Source organism: Perca flavescens, chromosome 10, assembly GCF_004354835.1.
Source record: "Perca flavescens isolate YP-PL-M2 chromosome 10, PFLA_1.0, whole genome shotgun sequence".
NCBI lineage: Eukaryota > Metazoa > Chordata > Actinopteri > Perciformes > Percidae > Perca > Perca flavescens.
Genome location: NC_041340.1, coordinates 22,969,951 through 22,992,764, shown reverse-complemented (window position 1 = coordinate 22,992,764; position 22,814 = coordinate 22,969,951). Strand labels below are relative to the sequence as shown.

At 41.5% G+C, this 22,814-nt stretch overlaps 3 protein-coding genes across 6 annotated transcripts; all 3 read right to left on the bottom strand.

Moving 5' to 3' along the window:
• Positions 1 to 747: 747 nt before the first annotated feature.
• LOC114562354 (transforming growth factor beta activator LRRC32) lies at positions 748 to 3,732 on the bottom strand. Of its 2 annotated transcripts, none has more exons than XM_028588722.1 (2): positions 3,526 to 3,732; positions 748 to 3,445 (listed from the first exon to the last, which is right to left on the bottom strand). In XM_028588722.1, the coding sequence occupies exons 1-2, from the start codon at positions 3,613 to 3,615 to the stop codon at positions 1,586 to 1,588; spliced, it is 1,950 nt and encodes a 649-aa protein (XP_028444523.1). In that variant the 5' UTR covers positions 3,616 to 3,732; the 3' UTR covers positions 748 to 1,585. The 2 variants fall into 2 exon arrangements, with proteins under 2 accessions (XP_028444523.1, XP_028444524.1); XM_028588723.1 differs by having other exon boundaries at positions 748 to 3,439.
• Positions 3,733 to 3,830: 98 nt separating this feature from the next.
• Positions 3,831 to 6,989, bottom strand: LOC114562355 (tumor necrosis factor ligand superfamily member 13B). Of its 2 annotated transcripts, XM_028588725.1 has the most exons (6): positions 6,741 to 6,989; positions 6,529 to 6,616; positions 6,347 to 6,403; positions 6,151 to 6,263; positions 5,916 to 6,060; positions 3,831 to 4,583 (listed from the first exon to the last, which is right to left on the bottom strand). In XM_028588725.1, exons 1-6 carry the CDS (start codon positions 6,924 to 6,926, stop codon positions 4,468 to 4,470), a joined length of 705 nt encoding a protein of 234 aa, XP_028444526.1. In that variant the 5' UTR covers positions 6,927 to 6,989; the 3' UTR covers positions 3,831 to 4,467. The 2 variants fall into 2 exon arrangements, with proteins under 2 accessions (XP_028444526.1, XP_028444525.1); XM_028588724.1 differs by having other exon boundaries at positions 5,916 to 6,263.
• A 292-nt stretch (positions 6,990 to 7,281) lies between these two features.
• On the bottom strand, positions 7,282 to 19,342 carry eda (ectodysplasin A). Of its 2 annotated transcripts, none has more exons than XM_028589673.1 (8): positions 18,801 to 19,342; positions 12,240 to 12,339; positions 10,291 to 10,329; positions 9,808 to 9,969; positions 9,413 to 9,447; positions 9,235 to 9,286; positions 8,674 to 8,804; positions 7,282 to 8,355 (listed from the first exon to the last, which is right to left on the bottom strand). In XM_028589673.1, exons 1-8 carry the CDS (start codon positions 19,122 to 19,124, stop codon positions 8,095 to 8,097), a joined length of 1,104 nt encoding a protein of 367 aa, XP_028445474.1. In that variant the 5' UTR covers positions 19,125 to 19,342; the 3' UTR covers positions 7,282 to 8,094. The 2 variants fall into 2 exon arrangements, with proteins under 2 accessions (XP_028445474.1, XP_028445475.1); XM_028589674.1 differs by having other exon boundaries at positions 8,680 to 8,804.
• Between the last annotated feature and the right edge of the window lie 3,472 nt (positions 19,343 to 22,814).

Sequence of the window (22,814 nt, the reverse complement as noted above, 5' to 3'; positions counted from 1 at the left end):
AAGGAGAGGATTGTGTCAATAACAAGACAATAGGAGGATTGCTTAACAGGATATCCTCTTGCAACAGCAGTTTCTACCCAGTGTACCCTGAGCTACTTGCTCAGATTGTAATAGAATCTTTCAAATTTTTTATTCATTTTACAATGCAACATGTCATAAGGCTTTTTCCATATTTATGGTGCGACAGCAATCACCTAAAACTCAATATCAGCCAAAAAGCTGGTGGTGGATTACCAGAGGAGGTAGTGGAGAGGGTGGACTCATACAAGTACCCTGGGGTACTTAATCATATATATTAGTCTTGTGTACACTGTTTACATGATGACTCTGCTGTTATTTATTACACCGCTGTCACTTTACCATGTCATTTTGTCTTGTATAGTTTCTTTTTTTTATCCAATTTTTATTTTAGTTTATGTACATTTTATTGTTTATTTGTGCTACTTTCCTTACTGTATTTAGTATAGAATCTTTTTTTTAATAATTTATTTCCGTTGTTTCTGTTGTTCTGCTGCAACAACTGAATTTCCCCTCTGGGGATTTAGATTGTGTTTTTTTATTTTTCACCAGACTATCACCTCAATCAAAGAGGGTCTTATTTACTTAAAAGTAGGATGCAAGTTCAGTGAGAATGCAACTCACAATAAATAATAACCCTTGTAGTCCACATTGTACGACTTGGTGAAATTCAAGTTGCTCAGCTAAAAGCAGAAATTCACAGAAACCACAATTCTTCCCCTCCAAACCTCAGTGATTTATTTTGCAGGTGCAGAAATGGGGGATTCATATTCTAAAATGAAGAATGCCAACATATTCTGGTTATTAGGTACAGCATATATATTATGTACAGCATAACTGTTGCCACATTTACCATTGTATTTCATAACCAGGGTCAGAGCCCCATCAATTATACGTAACAAAACACAAACATATGCACAACGTGATATCTATTAAAATGGATCTTGTAAATACACATTGTTAATTTGTTTTTTAGAATATATATACAGTATCTGGTTATACATAAACTTGTAAAAGGTCTCTTATTGGCGTTGTTTTATTGAATTGTTCAGGAGTTCAGATTTTAGGAATGTTGTGCAAGGCCTCACAGATGTCATACAAATTTGAGCCAAGGCTAAATTTTTGGTTGCAAGCAAACATTTCACAATGAAGGATGGGCAAAATTTCTCCGCATGATTAGCGATTTGGCACGCACCGTAACCAAACAGCTTGGGAGTCGATAAAGCCAATTTCAATCACAATATTTTCGCTGCACAGTTCACACAGTGTAATGCGTGTTCTACAAGACTAATAATGTGCATGTCATCAAAGAAAGCCTTAAATGGAGATGAGAATATAATTGTTTTAGATGATGAAGATTTTACTGCATTTTATAAACTAAGATTACGCTAGTTTTTACAGTCCAAGCAGCCATTAAGCCCCACTTCTGTTTATAGTAAAATGGATCATGCAAACACAGGAACACAGGAATTATGCTTCAGTTAGTTCCAGTTTCTCACAGCTTTATTTGTTTTGCTTACTTTATGTAACCCATGTGCATGTAAATCAACCAGTGACTACAGATTTTTCAAACTATAAATGATCTCTGTGTGCAACACACCTTCCTGGTGAATATTATGAACACTGTTAATATCACAGCTACAAATAAAACAATTATGATCACTGTTCCAAAGTGGATTTCCTGTGCTTTTGTATGAAACAAACAATACACTGAAGGGTTTTTCAGATACTCTGTCATCGCAATGTTGCTATCACTTGTAAAGCACACAGTGTCACTGACATCAGGCAGTTGTCCCTTCACCTCGTGTAAGGTTGTAAGCCATTTACTGTCACAACAGTTAAAATAATTTCCACTAATATACATAAGATTGAGGCGCACTGATAATGCAAGAAACAAAGAATGGTTTAAAGACGCAAAATGATTATTCCTTATGTCAATTTCTCTCAGAGGAGAGCAGCTCAAAGTGCTGGGTATCACATCTAGACAGTTGTTAGATACATTCAGCTGAGTTAACACCGGCATGCAAGGTAAAGACAGATCAGAGCTGGTCATGTTTATTTCACTGATGATCAAGGACTGGAGAGTCTTTTGCACACCTTCTAATGAGCCCACTTGCATTCCCATATGTGAATTTCTTGCAAGGTTCAGAGAAACCAAAGAGGTTTTTAAAAACGTGTTTGGTTGAAGCATTTTGATGTTGTTTTCTTTAAGATTGAGGTGTTTAAGAGTCATTAACTGCCCAAAGACAACACAGGATGTGTTGAGATTTATTTGCGGTGTTGATTGGTCCATAGAGGCACAAGGTTGCACAGAATTGTCTTGTAGATTTAATGTTTCTATTTGCGTGAGCGCAGTGAGAAATAGTGGAGAAATGTATACAAGTCCATTACTCTGCAGGTCGAGGTACTTTAAGGAGGGAAATAAAAGCTGCCGACGGTATCCCGATTCATCATTTCTTACATTCCAGGTGATGTTTTGCAAACAGTTGTAACTGAAATTCAGAGTTTCTAAAGATAAGAGATGGCTCAAAGTCTCCAGTGGGAAAGACCTGAAGTGGTTGTAGCTCAGGTCAATATAAATCAGTGGCATCAGCCTCCATCTGGAGTGAAGGTTATTTTTTCTAACGGTTTTCTCATTTATAATCTCATGATAAAGAGCATTGGCCTCTGATACCATTGTAGCCTCTGAATTTAAGGCGCCAACCAAATTATTCTGTAAATGAAGATACTTCAAATTGTTCATTTTGGGAACAATTGGGAAATAAAGAAGTTTGTTGTGACTCAGATCAAGAATTTCAAGCCTGTACAACTGGTCATCCTCACGCGTAACAAAGAACTCAACTGAGTTTTGACTCAGATTCAGATATTTAACTTGATGCAACTTAAAGTCACAGATATGAGCGAGGTTATTTTTGGCCAAGTTTAGCGTCTCTAATTGGCTCAGTGGTTCAAATGTCCCCTGTTCTATCACCGATATCTGATTGTCATCAATAGTAATGGCCCTCAGACCTTTACTCTCTTTGAACAAGTTGTGGGAAAGTCTTGTTAAAGCATTACCAGTCATCTTCAGTTGGTCAAGAGATGATTTGTTTCGAAGGTACAGTTCCACTGCATCATCACTCAAACCGTTCATTGAAATGTCCAAACTCTTCAGTCTACTGATGGATTGGAGGGCTTTGCCATTACTGCCCACGTTGTTGCTCAGCACATTTCTGGACACATTCAACTCCTCAAGTCGAGCCAGGTTTTCAAAAGCCCCCTCGGAGATGAGATCCAGCTGGTTGGAGCTCAGGTCCAGCTGTTCCAAGTATGGCAAAGCAAGTGTGTGCAACTGTCTGATGAAGTTATTGGACAGGTCTAGTCTTCTAAGCCTTACATCCAAATCCAGAGGGACAGAAAAGAGATTCTGGTTGTTCCAGGACTTCTCCTTGAAATGAAAGGCACATTAATCATAATCAAAGAGAACATCTAAAAGAAAGGCAATGATATTACAAATCTTGAGCCTACCTTTGGCACGTGATATGTCAGTCCAGTTATATAAAGGTCATGGCTGATTGACCAGAGTAGTAGGAGATTAGAGAACATATGTCTGACCATCCTTCCTCTGCTGCTGCTTCTGCTGCTGTTAAACTGTACCACTACTGCTGTCAGAGCTCATTTAATACACACACACACATACACCCTCTTATAGCCATGCTTCATAAAAAAGGGAAAGAGAAAACAGCTGTGGACACCAGATAGGCACTGTGGATACTATATTTAGACAATAAAGGCTTGGCTACTGATATATCACTTTCTATTGAGAAAATATCTTGAATAAGGAACTTTTTAATTTGGATATAAACAGACAAACATGGTCATATATCTGTGTTTAGTGTAATCAATTTTACAGATGTATACCTTCAAACTTAGTTATGAACAGAAATACCAACTGAGAATGTATTTGTACTAAGGCCATTTATAACAACTTTAATTTGATCATAAAGTATTGACAGTGTTAATGAGTTTGTGTCAACCAGGAAAACACCCCCAGAGCGATATCAATTTATACCTTTGTTTGTTCCTGACATAGTCTTAGGAAAACGGAAACCATTCTGAAATAGACGAGAGGAACAATAAACAGACGGCGCGGAGGTGGAAGGTATAAAGAGACATGCTAAAATAGACAAATGAAAGGATGTGGAAGCACACATAAACAATGCTAGGGGACAGGCCCAGGTGGACTATCTGAAAGATACACCACAGTGGTAGGATTTAAAAAGTAGATGTGTTTAAAAAATTGACACATGAAATGGGCAGTCCATTTAAAAAGTTCATTATGAGATTAATGACAGTTTTCCTGCTGCTGTCACTCGGTCCTTTATCAGCATCCCCTGACAAGGCTCAGTGTCAGTTTCCTACATCCTGCAGCAACAAACTGCATGGTTATCATCTTCATTCTGTCTTGTTTCAGTTTAGCTGTATGACACCAAAAAAGGTCCCGTCTGCGTCCATAGAGATGAGGGCATGGGGCCTGTATGGTATCACCAATTCTAGCTCATCGTCCTGATTCAGCTGCACTATGCCTGTAGCAGAGGATACATAGAAGACGGCATCAGAAGAGATACAAGACGGGTCACAAATGAAAGGAAGAACTTACATAATGTCTCCTAGTGAGGCCAGCATCAATGCTCCTCGGCATAGACTCCACAAGTCTCTGGAGCTGTACTGGAGGGATGAACGCCATTCTCACAAAATATATTCCCTCCTTTGGTGTTTTGAGAAAATGGTTTAAAGCAAGGGTGTCAAACTCATGTTCCCTAAGGGTCACACTGGAAAATGAAAATCCCATACAGTGCCAGACATGTAGAGTTTATTGACATGCTTTTATTGAGAAAAGTGAAATATCGTTGACTGTCTAAACATATGACATATGTCGGATTTTTCGTCACTTTTGTTGCTTTTTCTGACTTTTATCGCATTTTTGTTGACATGAAGCCGTACAAAAGTCAGCAAAAAAGGTCCATAATCATCACAGAGTTTAGCAAATCAAGCAAAAAAAAAAAAAGACATTTTTAAAAGCAGCAACCACCCAGCTGACTCGCAGCAACCTGTTTCACAGCCTGAATATGCAAACTCTCTGCTTCTGTGAGGATTTCTGAGTCTCAAAATTCTGCTTTAAATGTTGCATAATTGCAGTTTGAAAAACAGTTTCCTCTCTTTTTGGGTTTGGCGCACAACTAGATTAAATGTATATTGTTAACCTCAATCGATTAGCGATAAAACCTGTGAGGGGCCGGGCACTGCCGGGCCTTGAGTTTGACACGTGGTTTAGAGGCTGCTGAAGTTAAAGAAATAGTGCAACATTTTGGGAAATATGCACAAGTACGAATGTATTGTGTACGATGAGAAGATTGACACCACGCTCATGCCTGTAGTGTAACTATAAAGCTACAGCCAGCCAGTTAGCTTAGCTTAGCGTAGCACAAAGAGTGGAAACTGGGGGAAACAGCTAGCCTGGCGATGTGCCCAAAGTAACAAAATCATCCTACCAGCACCATTAAAGCTTACAAAAGAAACACATAAGAACTCATTTATTAAGTCTCTCGAAGGGCAAATGGCCAGAAGAAGTCTGGAAACCTCAAGGTGGTGATGAAACTCCAGGAAGTCACTACTCCCGGCCACAAAAGAGTCTGACGTGGCACATAACAGCCGTACAACCACAACGGGTCGCTTTCACACCCCTGCTAAACTAAGTTAACCATCTGCTTCGTATTTACCGTAGACACAGGAGTGATATCAATCTTCCCATCTAACTCTTGGCAAAAAAAAAGCGAATAAGCATATTTTTCAAGATGTTGAACTACAGTATTTCTTTAAGCGGCCACAATGCAGACCAGCAGTATCGCCTCACTGACCTGCAGCGTAGCAAGTATTGGCAGGAGTTTCATCGGGCATCTCTTGCAGGCAGCACAAGAGCTCTGTTGGTGTCGTCCCTGTTCTATTGGAACCCCAACTTCGAATGACATGACCCATAACTGTACTTGGGCTCTTGAACAAAACCTGTGTATTAAGCAGAACATTAGCGGAACAGTTGGAACAAATCAGATGTAATTTAAATTTAGTTATGCTTGAGTTACAGTGACACCATACTTGTCCAAACACCAAGTAATAACCATGTTCTTGGACAACAATTCTGTTTTCCTTTTGTGAAATTGTAATTCCCTGCTGTGCAGAAACTGTCCAAGGGATCACTGCTATATTTCCTATGGGAGAAGGCAAGATACACGTATTCAAAATAATGGCAAACGGTGTGATGCTGAAGCCCAAGACTTGAATTTAGTTTTACCTCTTATGTCTGGCTGTTTGTTAGTGTTAGCTGTTAACTGCAGGAATGATGTTGGAGCTGGCAAGAGCAGGAAATAAACATAACACTTTAAGTTTATTAACTTAGCGTATACTGTTTATGGTCTCACTACCAGATTAGACCGTAACTAATGCACACATTTTCTGTTCTCAGCTCCAACCCACCTCTGCAGCTGCCCTGTTCCCGTTTTACTCTCCTGGAAAATACCTTCAGAGAACTCTGAGCTTTTCGCAAAGTACTTGGCTTTATGTCCTAAGAGAAAACAAAGCATTAGGAGAAAATTATTATTCCAGCGCTATCTAAATACTCACTAATGGCATGAATCTCAGTAGTACAATGTCCATGATGACTCCATCCTGCATTATCAGTGACATACCTCCCTTGTTTTAGACATCTTGGCCACTTTCCCATTGACTCCCTCAGAACGTGGCTGATTTAATTGTAGAATTATGTCCCCTTGGAGCTTGCGAAAATCGCGTTCTAAAACACTGGCTCTGTGCACCAGGAAAAGACTAAGACAAAACATAAACGCCGTTAATGATAATAAAGCATTGTAAAGCATTGTGAGACTAGTGAGACATACTGGATGTCCTCAAGTTACTCAAATGGGTGAGATCACACATCAGTTAACCCCGGAAACCTAAATGTTCAGTTTCTAAATGAGGAACTATATTCTCTCTGCCTGTCAAGATGGAACTCATTTACATTGTATGAAGATTACGGCCAAATTTGCAGTGCATTGTGAAACTTGCAGTCAAAGTAAAAGCCACATTTTAATAAAGTCAAAGGCCTCATTCAAAAGAACATTATTTGTTCTTGTCAATACTCGTGCCAGCGGAGTCCAGCATAAAAGAGATGTTTTTGACCTTTTAAATCAATACCATCCGCTACACAAACACAAGAGACAGACAAATGCATTTAGACAGAAAATGAAACCGTTTAATCCATCAATCAACTCAATTTACAAAAGTATATCCCTTTTTATATACAATATGTACAGAGACGTATAAACAACTATCATTTTTCCACATGGATTCATTCATACGGCAACTAAACAATAGCACTGAAACAAAACATATCACTGATATTCTGCAGGGATGCTGTAGTGCAAATGTGTGCAAAATATATAGTGCTGTTGCTCTGTGAATACCTTATAACTCCAGTTTTAATAGATTATTCTCAGCTTTGCATAGATACCTTTATACTTGCTATTAACATGTATATGAACTTTTTTTTTATTATTATTTGTATAACCCTGGGGCGTATGGAGCTTTAAACCCCTCATTAAACCACTTACTTATAACTGTTAATATAATTAAACTAATTAAAATGACCAAGTATACAAACTGCAGATAAAACATAGCTGGTGTTTTTGGAGATACAAGATTATCATTCAACAGCACTTAAAAATATGTAAATATTAAAGTATATGTCAGCGCAGTGTCCTTCCTTGTTATAAAGAGAGATGCCGTCTGTGTTGACACAAAATGGTGACTATAAATAGAAACGTTTGTTTGATGAGGCTCATCAAGGCTGATCTCTTTGCACAGAATCAATGTGAGGGGGAAGCGTAACAGTCTATATCGTCTTTTTCTTAATACACAACTGTGAAAGTGAACAAAAGTCACCTAGCAGCTTCCCCAATTTAATTTGAGTTTCCTCTAAACAGGTGCGAGACGGTGGTGGGGGGGCGGGGCGTTTCATGTAGAGGGCTGGTGGTTGTGTAATTATCAGTTCTGCCCAGCAGATGGAGCCTCTCCAAGTCTGACACTTCCCAGGAAGGTGGTGTGGTTGGTCATGCTGATGAGCGTGTCCTCATACACTATGCGTATGGAGATCCTCTGGCCGGCGCGGAGCAGGCTCACCCCGGCCGTGTAGCAGGTGTTGAACTTGCGCTGGCCCGTCTCGATGCTGCAGGTGCAGCGGAGGAACGGGTTGGAGTCCACCATCACCTCGTAGCTGGCAATGTCGGTGAAGTTGAGGTAGTACACCTGGCGGAGACATACAAATTCACAGGAGACTGAGAGGGGTAGTCAAAAAAAAAATACACGTGATATTTAAGAGCTTATTTGAAGCTGGAAGAGCTGGAATATCAGAGCAGCAAACAAGGCTTTGAGTTATAGCTGTTCACATTTAGCCACAGGGAGAGGGGAAAAGAAATAAGTCTCATAATATAACTCAAACATTTATGGAAAAGCAGAGCGAGCAGGTTTTTTTATTTTTTTTTTTAAGCTTAGCTACAGAGCAACTGCCAGTTCTTTTGACTCTAAGCTGTAAATTATAAGAGTTACGTCAAGGACCGTACTCACTTCTACCTGACTATATATGAAGTAGACACCGTCCAGCAGCACCTCCAGCTCTCCGGAGCGAGAGTGCATTTTAAACACGCGGTGATGGATGGACACCATCTTCCAGTTCCGAAGGATGCCTTCAGACAGATCTAAACAGGTCGCAACAAACAAACAAGAGGCAAACAGTCAACATAAACAGCTCGTGGCAGTGTTTAACTCCAACCAGAGCTCAGTACGGACGGAAATTACAAACCTGCTAATGCGTATACGCTCCGTTTAGACTGACAAAGTGATGCAGGACAAACTAAGTCTGCTAGCATGAGAGGCTTCTGCTCTTGACCCGACTTAACACGGGTCTGACTTATAACATAAGCCTATGTACTGTACTAAAGCTGTAATAGTTATAGGATCACTTTAGGGTTATAATCTTATAGTGAATATTGGTAGCAACATCTAGCCCAATAAACCATGAAATCTTCTATTTATTCGGGTGTAAAGTCTGTGTATAGTTGAGTGGTTGCAGAGCCAGGCCTTTAACAAAGGACGCTGACTACAACAGGGGACAGACAGAAGACCCACCTTCTCTCACTTGGATGGTTGTCTCCTGCCCTTGCAGATGAACCACTGCAGGCTGAAAAGCAAAATAACAAGATCTCTAGTGACTAATCTGGACACGCGGCATAACCAGAGAACAGCCGTTTCATCAGGGATCGTGTGTGTGGGGTAACATTTTATTTCAACAGCTGACATACTCTACCTGGAATTCTTTTGTTTTCGTCTTATCGAGAACCCCTGCAACAAGAAGAGAGAGAAAGAGATATAGACACACGATAAATTTCTGGCCTTCCACACTGCTGGGGAACAAAGACGACCACGATGATTAAGACAAAAACAAACACCGACATAGTTTAAAGAACGATCACTGCTCTCCCACACGGTGTTTGACATCCCCGCATCAGAAACTCTCACAGTGAAGCCAATGAGTTCATCGATTTTGACAACTTGAGCCCCCTTCTAGTGTGGGAACTTGTCTCCGTGCGGGAAAATACTGTAATCTAAGAACAAATCTCTTTCCAGTTTCCCAGTCCTCCGGCTGGAGGTCTTGGCTACCTCAGCGCGCCATCGCGTCATTTCGATTTCAAGTTTTAATACCTGCTGGACCTTGAGTGCCCGGAGGTCCCTGTGGCCCGGGAGGTCCAGGGGGTCCTGCGGGCCCCACAGCGTTGCTTCCTGGAATACCGGGGATTCCAGGGATGCCCGGTGGCCCCTGTGGGCCCGGGGGACCAGGGGGGCCCGGCACAGACCTTTTTTTCCCTGTAAAGAGAGAAAGCAAAATGGTTTGAAAATTAAAAAAAACTCAGCAGGTTAATCTTTTGACTGTCAAGTTTTACATTTATTTATAAAGCCCGAAATTTGCTTCGAAGGGCGATACTTGTACAGATGCTGTACAGACTGATATAAAAAAAAAAAAAAAAGGCAAGATGCAGCAATAATGTGCCCGGCAGACGGAATCAAATATTGAATCACTTTAAGCCGACACGGTTATTGGATTTTGGACACTTCTAATAGCAGGCAGCAGGTAGCTGTCTGATCAATGACCAGGATCACTGAAACGTAGGCTGAGTTATGCATTACCTTTTTTCTTCTCTTTCCTTCTCTCCCTTCCAGTCGATTCTGTAAGAAACAAAAACAGTGCAATTAATCTCGAAATAGTCTCCCGAACAATTATCATCTCGGGTAACATCTCCAGTATCCAGCTCATTCCGTGTAGGTATCCTAAAACGGGCTAAAATAACAGATTCAGATGTTCGGCACTGGGCACTGGAGTGGAGGTATGTCAGTCTGTGGTATCTTCTAGTGTAGTAATTTGTAAGTGTGGTTTCACCTCCTCTGTATGAACAAGTGCCTTAAGCATTCACAGGCAGTGGAACTGGAGAAGATCATTAGAGAGATACTTTATCCTGCCAAAATCCTTTTCTTTGAATTAAGCCCAGATGGAGAATGCAGATGAAAGTGTGTGTCCATGTGTGTGTCTCCCCGTTACAACCATGTGTATGTGTGTGTGCGCGCGTGGATGCTGGTGAGGCATCAATGTCAGCGCTTGAAAGACAAAATGCACTTAGCGTGCATATGTGTGCGTGTGTGTGTGTGTGCTCTGTGTGCAGCTGAAGAATCCTTTTCAAAAAGCCGTCTCGCTGCTCTTGTGTTTACCATGTCATTACAACTACAAAGGCCATTTAACCTTAAAACCTCACAGTTTGAGTCCCCCTCAAACATATGGCCAGTGTTTCTCCTCTGGCTAAATGACTGGATGCATCCGCATAGATTTCTCTTAACGAGCAGCCCTATCTGGAATCTGGTGCCCGTTAGGAGCGCCCATACACGTGCAAACACAGGACACACACACACACACACACACACACACACACACACACACACACACACACACACACACGTGCAAACACAGGAGACGCGCACACACACACACACACACACACACACACACACACACACACACACACACATCTAAGGCTGGGATTACAAAAGCCATTGTCTGTGCGCTGGGAGCAGAGGAGAGTCCTGGGAATGATTAGTGTTTAGAGGCTCGGGACTTTACTGATTTATGTAGAAAGTCTCAAAGGTGAGTTTTTTCTTGTAATTTAAACACAATCACTAAACTTCCCCCCAAGTATTCAGTGTCACGCCACAGACATTGGAATGCCTTGTGATCATGCTGCACTTGTTGCACTCAGACGTGAAACTTCAAAAGGCTCCGCATTTTTTATTTTTATTTGCATAGTGCACATTCTAAACAAAAAAAAAAAAAACTACAAAAGCTAATTCAGACATATTGGCCATATGGTTTTCTGCGGAGCTATTAATTACAATAAATCAATTCAGTGGAATTCATGAAAGCCATCAACATCTCAGATGATAAACTGGTTCCTTAAAATGACTGCATGTACTACAAAGTGATTTGGTTTTTTGGTCTTATTTTCTTTTGGTTCAGACCTGACCGATAACAGTTTTAAAAAGATATTCCGGAGGACCCGATATTATTTCGAGACAGGGGAAATCAACGCGGGCTTCGCTGTCTGTTTTAAATTGGTGAAACCCTCCCAAACCCATTGTTGTCCTTGTTTGCTATCCAAGTAATAATCAATCCCATTCCATTTAATCTCTTGCTCTATAAACTCTGCAACATTATGTGGAGGAGCTGCTTTGTTAAGTAAGCACAGAGCAGTAAAAAAAATCAATTCCACAAAAAGCGAGAAACCATTAACAAACTGTTCAGAAAATGTAAGAGCTTTGAGCCCACCAACACTGTACCGAACAAACAAGAGTTACAGAAACGATTGCTCAACAGATGACAAGGCCTTTGTCAAGTTCATATCCAGAAAATAGACTGATGCAGGTGCACCAGAGGGCAATGGTTTGGGCTTACTCTTTGTCATTAAGGGTACTGAATTTGGAGTTTGAGCCTGACAAATACAGAAAGGTGAAGTGGGAGACAGCTGCTGTGTCAATGTGTAAGGGCAAAAGACACCGCATTAGGAAATGATGATAAATCCAAACAAACATACCTGTTTCTGGCTGCTTGCCGGGACTTCTTTTCGCTCGCTGAGTAATGCCCCTGTTATCCTCTGTGGCATGGAATTCGCCATTTCTGTGCAGTAACTTCTCCTGTTGAAAAAATAAATAAATAAATAATAATAATAATATTAATAATTAAAGTATGGAAGATTTAAGAGGGTCACTTGCTTTATACACTGAGACTCTCCTCAGAATATGAACACCAGCCAAGACCACCTTATATTAATTCCGTGAAGCAAACAAAAGGAATGAGTGATACAAGTTTCTTGAGAGCGAAACCTATGTTACAAGTGGCCTTTTCTATTCTTGAGGTATAATGTTTGCACAGAGACAACTTGGGGCATTTGAAAAAGATGCGAGACACTGTCAGCCAGCGAATTCATTTGTGGCCAAGTCATTGTCTGTCCCATTGGGGCTGTAACCCATCCTGTAACCCAAGTCACTTTTGTCTGTGTTTCTGCCGTTTGAGACAGTCACCTGGACACGGCTGCTCTAAAATTCACCTTTTTATACAAAAGGAGGACATGAATTGTGGTTAATCTGAGAGCAATACCCATTCATATGGCACCTAGTCCCAGCCCTATTCAGAGGTAGCATGAATAAACTAAAAAAAGAAAGAAAGGATCTGATGTAGCTGGTCTGAGCTCATCCCTAAAAACAGGAAAAAGCTATGCTACAGTGGTGGGGTGTTCCCATGGGCGAGTGAGTGGCGGGACAAACCGCAAGCCTGTGTTCTTATGTGACCAGTTCTGGTCGACCTACATTCACATGAACCCTGTAGGACGTGCTGACCTGACTGTAGCACGCTCGAGACATGACCGGCTCCGACAACAAAAAAATGTTTTGTGCTAAGGATTCCGAGTTTAAAAACGCAGTTTGTTTTAATGTCGCTTTTTGTTAGAACAGCCAGTTTGTGATCACATCTTTGGAGGATTCCCAGACTCCCAGAGTCTTCAGACAAAGAATCTCGGCATTGGAAACACAACAAGACCACCCAAAGCCTTCTTTTGGTCGAGTCGCGCAATGTACGAGATTCCTTTCGGACGCACTTTTGGAGCGTCAGCCTAAATAATGTTAAGAGCGTGAGCATCGAGGCTCTCAATGGCTGAGGTCAGATGACCAGACAACTTGTATTTTGTGCTGGACATCTGCTTAGAGGTTGGATAACTTAACATCTCCAAAAGCAGTGACACATGCAGCCCCTTAGCATGGATCAAAACATAATAAATAATGATGTATCATTTATTCTTACTGCTGGGAATGAATCAGACAAGCTTACTGACAGACACTTCGACCTCTCGTTTTCCATAGGGGCCTACCCCAGTTGGGTACAAGATGACATACTCCGTGTTTCCAGCTGTGACGCTCAAGTAAACATAGTTGTTAAACCCCGACGGCGAGAAAATCTCCCTCTCTGGAAAGCAGCGTGAACTCCCAGTGCCTCTTTGTGTGGTTTCCCAGCAGAGCCACTGAAAGCCCATAAGAAGACAGACAAGAAAAGTTATGTTTCGAATGTCTTCTATACCTCATCTCAGATGTGGGAACCCTCTCCTGTGGTGAGGGATGAGCTGTATCATGTCAAACACCCCCGCTGGCTGTGTTGGGCGAGCTCAAAGTAGTTAAAGTCTACATCCCTGACCAGCTGCCAACCATGTCTGACCTTATAAGCACGGGAATTCCAGCCTGATGGAGGAGTATGTGTTGGAATGGTTTATCGGCACACATACCTCCAGATGTTCCCGCGAGCAGCGACGTTTGCTGTTCATTTGGTGCGCAGGTGTCTCCACATCTCCTCTCCAGCTGTTGGCATATAGGGGGCTTTTACCTCTCAAAAGGATCCTGAGTGTATGTTCAGGCATATGGCATTACTCTTTCGTCTGTTCTGACAGCCAAACATGGTTCAACAGCCAATTTCTGGCCCGGGATTAAGCTCCAGTAGAACGACAAAAAAACAAACAAGCAATCTGCTAGGCTACTACCAAAACTGGTGTGTCTGTTGTAGCAGATGAAGGGAACAAAGTGATTAAAAAAAAAAAAAGTTGTTCCATTATACAACTATGAGAAATGGTTTTGCGCCCTTGTTTGCTTCATTTCACTTCATTACAACATTTACAGCCTTCATAGCCTTCAAAGGCACGAAGAGTTACAGTAAATCAGGATGACAACGTGTTGGTATGTATGCCAAGTGCCAACTATTGAGTAAACCAATCTTTTTTAGCAGCAAGGGAAAAAATGCTATTAATTAGAGGGCTTTCAAATCTTCAAAGCGTGGGGGGGGGGGGGAAGGTGCTGTTGCGCGCAAAGGACGCGATTCCCTGTTGCTTCGTGAGGATATGACTAAAATTCAGTCACCCCGGGGATGTGCGATTTAGTGATCACAAGACTTTTTTTTTGCCCCATTAACACTTACTATTACAACAACTTTTATCTCTCTACCCATTATTTCTGCACATATACCACAGAAATTCCCCGACATTCATAACTTTTCAAGCTGTTTATGAAAAAAAAAAAAAAAAAAAAAAAAAAAAAAGGTCTACTGTACGGCTCAATTTTTTTTTTTTTTTTTTCTGGCATTCTGGTCGCAGCGACGCCTCTGCCTCTCAGACTAGCAGCGAAAATGTGTCACTAAATTGCGGTTGAGAATGTGAAGTAACAAAGTTGAGGAGGTGAAACTCGGGGCTGGTGGCTGTGGGTGCCAGATGCAGACTGGATGCTCATCACAGCTGTACAGGCATTACTAACTTTAATGGCATGCACACTGCTTTAGAACAGCAAGGTTTTCTTCTTAAATATCGTACAGAAAGAAGTGTCTTTACCTCAGCCAATACCTGACACTGCTCTCTGGAAGGCCATGTGTTTTAAACCATAACTTGGGTAATTTAATAACAGCATCCATAGATTATCATCTAAAAACGCTGTGGAGCTCAACCTAAGGGAAATGTTGCCTGTCAGCAGCCAATCACATTTGAGATTGTTGCAACACTGCTGGCAAAGGGACTTCTTGCTGAATGCCGTGAATGCTTTGAGAATTTATTATTTTGGTAGAGGTTTGTGACTCGGGACTTAATCTTTACTGGGCGTCTACGCCATCTGTCTGTCAAGACAATTCAGCCTTGTATGGAAAAGTTTGCAGCCTCATATCTCTGATGTTTCGACCTCCTCTGCCATGTGCTTTTATGACACTTGTGTCCACGCTGATTAATTCCCTATATGGAGGCTCGCTCCATCTGTACATACGATACTGCTGTTTTAACTAATCATGCACTGGTCACAATTAAAGTAGATGTGGGTGACAGCCCACCCCCATGCTGCTGAGGACTTTGTGTCCCATCAAACTGACTTTTTTTAATAGCCGTTAACTAGACTCCAGATGTTTCAGCATCTGTTCTCTGTGAGACTTTGAAGGCATACATCAGAGGAGAAAATTATTTCATATAATGGTTATAAGAAAAAATGTTAGGCTGAAGAATAAAACGCAATCAGAGCTAACATTGTTAAATGTTCCACGGGTTGACTTTTATGACACGTCCTTACCGAGGTCAGGTGAATGAGGGTCAGGGTGGCTGTAAGTGACACTTGCTCCTTTGTGGTTATGCCCTGAGTCACACTTGTGCTTACACACACACACACACACACACACACACACACACACACACACACACACACACACACACACACACACACACACACACACACACACACACACACACACACACACACACACACACACACACACACACACACACACACACACCTTTTTACTGTTGGGAACTGCGCAGATCTGCTGGACAGCTGGAGTTTACTGCCTTGCTCAAGGGCATCCCAACTGTGACTGTTGAGGGGAAGACTGTTTGTTCACTCCCTGGGCCCAGATCATAAATGACCTGATCATCTGCTCTCATTAAGAAGCAACAAGTCAAATCTGAAAGAGTGTGAGATGTTAAGTGGTACTTTATTTTTAAGTGCATGCCAGAAATGAGTGCATTTCTCCCTAACAATATTAACCAAATATTTCCATTGTTCCTTTTCCTGCTTTTATTTGATATGTTCCTGTTACAGAGTATATTTGCTAGGAAAATCTCTTAAGATCTATAAAGCTTTCAACAATATTGTTTCTATTTCTGTACATCTGAGGAAAGAGGTCAAATAAAATGTTATAGACATCCTGACAGATACAGAAAGGCTCAGATTGTGTTGTATTGTTACAAATTTGGTTTGATAGCATTTGCTGTTCTGCCTTATTTTCTTTGTTACAGTTACAAGCAGTCCCTTGTCTGTTCACATACAGATTCTGAAAAGTGATCACGGACACTTACAGTACCAGTCAAAAGTTTGAAACGTTTTCATTCACTTAAAAAGGGAAAGCGTGTCCAAACTTTTGACTGGTACTGTATATAGCCCAGATCCTTATCTGGGAGTCACAGCCATGATCACTTTCTTCAGATCAGTTGTTGCACATTTTCAGTACAAAATGCCTTCATTAGGTCTACTTGACTTTTTTTTTTCGGTGAAAGACTTTAAAACAAGTGACGAGTGGTCGCTGAAGTCACGCCAAAAATGGGTTCAATTTAAAATGCGATCAAAATGTGACAAAAACTAGATTTGCTGCCAGAATACAAACAGGACGGTTTTAATTTATTTCACTATACATCTTAAAACTTACGTCAGTGTCATTTTCCAATTTCTTTTCCAAGTTAAAAGAATCTTATCCTCCTTAATACCGCAATCTCAACCGAGCAATAGTTCTCTTTTCATTCTGCCTGACTCGAGAAGCTTCTAAACAAAAGGATTCTGCCAAATGATTGATGTTCGACGCTGACCAGCAGAGTTGCATGCACTAAATTTGGTGTGCAAAGCTGTTATTACATGTAGCCACGCCACTTATCTTTTTTTAAATACAACTTGCCCACAAAGCGGACTAAGTCCATCTGCACTGAGGTTACACACTGATTCACTGGTACTAGGCTACATGATGACAAACCATAATGCGCTTCATGTCTGCTAAGTATGTAGTCTATATGTTGTGTGTATGTTTGTTCCCATACCTGGTTGTTTTTGCTTTGTTTTTCTTAAGACTTTAAATGTTCGGTTACACTTGTCTGTGCTCAAGTGCCTTTGATGAAGACTTGTGTGAAAAATCCAATAAACATTTTTTTGTTCTACAGAAGAGATTCTTCAAAGGAAATTCCTGAAAAGCTAACAAGTGCGGCCGCTGCGTCCAAATGCCACATGCTCCTGTTTCTCCAACTATGTAAACTGTGGGATGTGTAATCAGAGTTGTTTAATGCAGACATCTGGCAAGGACAGCATCACAGCGCTGTTAAATATTTACAGCTGGGCCACAGTCTTTCACCTCATGAAGCGTCACCATCTGGGTTGAATACCAGGCCCATCTCACTCGGCTTTAACCCGGGAAAACCAAACTAAAATAAGCTTAGCAAAAAGGACACACTGACTGGCTGAGCTTTCCACTTGTGGAGAGGAAAATGCTACAGAGCAAAAAAAAAACCCACCAATAACAGCAATTGGTCTCTATAATCTGCTCATGAATGACTCCATCCTCTGGGTGACTTATCACATTGACAGTTCTGCACAACTAAAGTCCAGCCAAAGCCCCCCACACAGAGGATCATTTTCACTGCAAAAAAAAAAAAAGTTACACAACTGGCAGTGACTTTGTACTGATGAAATTAGGGAGTGTGTGGTGGTGATTGGGGGGAGCTGTTGCTAAAGCCACAGACAACACAATGAACATATCAGCCCACTGGCAGAAAAGAAAACACATGTGGGACGAGGCTGGCTCAGCTCCAAGTACCAACTGGCCCATCTAAGTCCTGATGAATTTACATCAGCCCTTGGGCTTTGCACCTGCTAGTGATCCCGTTCATTTTCCGTCCACCTGCTCCAGCACACCGACTGACCCTCTCTCTGTGAATCCAGCTGGGCAGGCTGCCTAAGTTTTGAGCATCAACCTCGGTCTGTTCACGGGGGAGCTCTGGAAACAAGACAAATTGGCCTAAATGTGGTTTGATTAAGAAAAAAAATAAAGCATTTTCTGAAGTAAATGAGTTAACTGTGGGATTTTTTTTAGTTTCCTGATTTATGATGACAACATTTGCACTATTACCTCTCTCTAGCTTCCTTGATATATGACTTCCCTGGATCCGTTTACCTGAACAGTCATTCAGTTTTTGGCCAGGTGACAAGACTTTTAAAGCTAATACCTTTGCGCATCTTTGTCCAAGTGGCTGGATCACGCACACGGGAGCGCTGGTTCAAAAACATATTTGTCTGGAAACAGAGCTGGCAAAAACTTCGTGACTAGGCTACTGTAAAATAAGTTGCCCAGAAACATGCCATAACAGAGCACAGACGCAAAACCTGACACCGTGATACGGGAACAGGAGGACTGAACGGAGGTGAATGAACACGAACAGCCTCCGTGTGAGGAATGAGGACAATGTCGCCATGAATGAGCTGCTGTGGCTCTTCATTTTTGTTTTTTGTTTTTGTTTTTTTTGGTTGTTTTTATTTGTATGTTGTTTTTTTACCTCGTGACCCTCTGCGCCGCGGCTGCTGCCGGAGTCCAGTCGCGGGAGTCCGGGCGAGAGCACCGTCGCCGGGTCAGCCAGGTCACTCCCCGCGAGTGTCAACATTGTATCCCGCTTCTGGTGGATAATTTCCCTTTTGACTTCGGACCGCAGGTCCAGGTAGCAGACGAGGGTGACAGCGTGTAGAGACAGCGACAGCAGGAATAATCCCAGGAAGAGGACGCTGCTGCTCCGACTCCTGCACTTCTTGCCGCACGTGCAGGGAGCTGCTCTGGGCATCACTTTGTCCGGGAAGACCTCCGCGGATGAACCATCGCGTGCCATTATCAGACAGAGCGCGAGTCAGATGCTCTTTATCTCGGCATAATCGGCTCGTTTTGTCTCGCGCGGGCCGCGGCTATTCATTAACGCGGAGGCTCATAGGTGCAGCTGCAGCAGGTCGGCTCAAACTTCTCCGAGTATCTGTAGTAACAATGGAGTCCCGCCCACCTCTTCTGTGATTGGCCGAGGACAAATTACGAACCCAGATTATCCGGGCCAGAGGTTGGAAGAGGTTGGTTGGGGGGGGCTGGATCTGGATGCACCAGGTGAAGTAGTTGAGCGACACCTAATGGACAAAGTGAACAGCTGCAGCGCCTGTGAGACAATGATGATGATATGATGGCGTGAGAATATTCCCCCCTTTGCATCTGTTTGGGTTGCGTGATAATTACTCAGCACTTTGAGACAAGAAAACACGTTTGGTGATTAATTTTCTGTTGTGTACTGTGAATGGGAAGAGGTGGTCACTGATGCAATGCGTTGTTTATGCATGGGTTTTATGTGTTTTATGTTTTGGGCTGTATGCTGTTTTTCATGGGTGTACATTGTTTGGCACTTTGTTTTGTTATGTGGGTGGCACATGGGCGGTGACACATGGAGTGGTGGTCCTATGTGAAGAATTGATTCAGAAACCTGGTAAATAATGTCCAGCGTTGTTATTGAAAAAAGGCCGAGCGGTTGATGATTTCATCAAATCATCAAAGAGTGGTAAAGCATTGCAAATTATATTCTTGAACAGACTACACATTATGCAATTACATGTGAATGCATCTGGACCCTGTCAGGCTGAACAGTATGATAGCGGGCCTGGAAGAGAGTCCATGTCACAGTGAGGTCAGCACCACTCTGTGTACAACACCATCAAATACTCTAAACACGTGTCACTCACTAAACTTGGGGAATAATTTGACATTTATGTTACCAAAAAGCCAGCTGAGGACAATGCTTTAAGAAGATTGAATGTGGCACATGCGGTTTGTACGTTTTCAACATCCAAAGCCGACCTTAATTGTGTTCTTTTCAGATGGAGAGACTTTGATGTCTGAAGCAAAGAACCAGTGGTAGCCTGTGGATCAGTCCGTCCTTGAGCCTCGAGATGATGAAACCAACCAGCGCACCGAGCGGGGCTGAAACTTGGGGGCTTGATGGATCACCAGCTTAGATTAGTTTTCAGGCAAGTGCCACAAAACATCTGTCTTTATTTCTTTGGGACAAAACCTGACATTTCAGTGCACTTGACCTACAGAGAGGTACACTCTTTCATGATATAAGCTCACCCTGCCAGACACTGAGTAATCGCTGGTTTTCACTTGATATTGTGGAAGGAAATAATGGAGAAGAATGACTTTTTGGGCTAAGCATATGGATATTTCATCACTGTGAAATGTTGTCAGCACGAAGTTGATTACGAAAAGAAGGTGAGAATGTATTACTGCATTTCATATTACTGATTCTGCTCCTACTGGCACTGCATCACAGCATGTTTCTCCTCAGCGCAATAAGTTTCATTCCTTCAACTCATCTGCAGAAAAAAAGTGATTCTAGTCCGCTGCCACTGAAGGGCAGCATTGCCAAGCCATAAATCAAATCAATAACACTGCACAACAGTGTCCTGATGAACTTGAACTTAATACAGCTTCATATTGGGTGAATAATGGCATTTAAAAAACATTTTTTTAAATTCTCTACGTGTATCTTTATATAGCTTCTCTGTGGACTGTTGATCACATATTGAGCATCCTCAATGAGTCATTTCTCCATTGTTAGAATATAACATAGTAAAATCGTAGAGAGAAAGACATTCAGAGTAACCCTCATAGGGCCTGTGACTGAGGGCTCAGCCTAAGCACGTTTGCCACGCTTTTCATCCAAGCAGCAGGCACAATGACTTTGAGAAGCAGATAATTCAGCACTGAAATAGTTAGGCACATGCATCTCCTATGATTTCAACCCATTTTCGAAGATGGTTTTAGGTTAGTATATATACTGTATATGATCTTTAGGCTATTCACTTATTCACTAATAATTTGTCATTTTTGTGGAACGAGGAGGTCAAACTCAAAACAATGCCCCTGTTTGAGTCGCTCCTCTGTATCTGCTGCTTTGTTTCTGACAACACAACTTTAAACCCTGTGACAATTAATACCAGTTTTGTTATCATGATTGTTTTTCTGGCATCGAAAAAAGCAGGACTAATTCTTATAACATCCCCCGGGCTTCAATGCAGCGTTCATAAATGGTGTGCCCTCTATCCTCTCTGAGCTTATAACAAGATTTAGAGGCTTTCCCTGCCAGATGAGAGAGTTTTTGCAGGAGGAATAGGCACTCTTATATTTTACCATGGAGAGTTGAGCGGTGGGCTGAGGCTCATGACTTCAACAAGCTGTTGCTTGTTGCTGCTCGGTCTCAACTAAAGAGGCGCTGTCTGGTAATTTCTCCTGTCTCCTATACCCATTGATAAAAGAGCACAAATTAAAATCGACTTTCAATTGCCATCATAAGGAATCACATAGGAGCTAAAATGATTCATAGCTAATAGAATAATACCGCCACATATTACATGAAATTGTTTTAGACCTCTCTGTCTCCACCCCTTACATTACATTCTCAGGAGTCATTGTCTCTACACATTGTATTGCGGAGTTGTAACCTTGGCTAATGGATACGCTGTGGCATTTGATTTCCTACCTATAAATCTCCTGTAAATTGGACAATGTCTCCCATTTCCCCAGACAATGATTAATTCATTCTCATTGTGGATGTCTGTCTTAAGAGTCCTTATCTCTCTCTCTCTGCCTTTCTTTTTGCACTGTGCTGCTTTTTTGCCCTCACGTCATCTCTCTGCTTCCATCTATTTGCTGACCGTTGTGTGGAACTCAGTATAGAAACACTTTAGGTGAACTTAATTGATTTTCTTATTCCACATAGAATTGCTTTCAGTTTATTGGCCTTTTTAGCATGCAAAGGGTTGTTTTTTTGTGTTTTCTCAAGGCAACCCTGTTCAGGGAGAGATCAGTAAACAATACCATTTTAAGGTTGCACTTATTCAATAATTGTTTTTGTTTTAATATTACATTTGGGGGCCTTTTTGCTTTAATTGAATAGGGACATTGTAGATACAGGCAGGAAACGCAGGGTGGGAGAGAGGAGCATGACATGCAACACAGAACCTAAGCCAGAAACGCTTACATGGTGTGCAGCTTAACCACATGGGCCATTCAATAACTGTTGAAGTAATAATATCAAAGTGTGAAGTGAAAATCCTGTATTTTTGTATTAATATAAAAAAGTAAAATAAAGCAAATAAAAAAGTAAATAGTAAGACTGCTACATAATTACAGTATAGATATATAGGATTAATATTACAATGCATTATATTTGTATGAACTGAAAATATTCTTTTAAAATAAAAATGTATTTACTCAAGAAAAGTACAAGTATTGTAGAATTGTCCATAAAGTAGAATAATGGTAGAACACTTACATATTATTACTTTTAAGGCAATATAGGAAAAGTGTTAGCGAACTGCCTATCCAGCCATCACGGAGTAACATGATCATTCATTTGGAGTCATGTTTTTGTCCACCTTTCAGCTCTGTTTTGGCCCCCACAAACTTCCTGAGGGAAATGTTTGTCTCTTTAGCGGCTAAATTCTCCTCTGTGTTTAACCAGCTTTGTCTGGCAGTAGTGTTG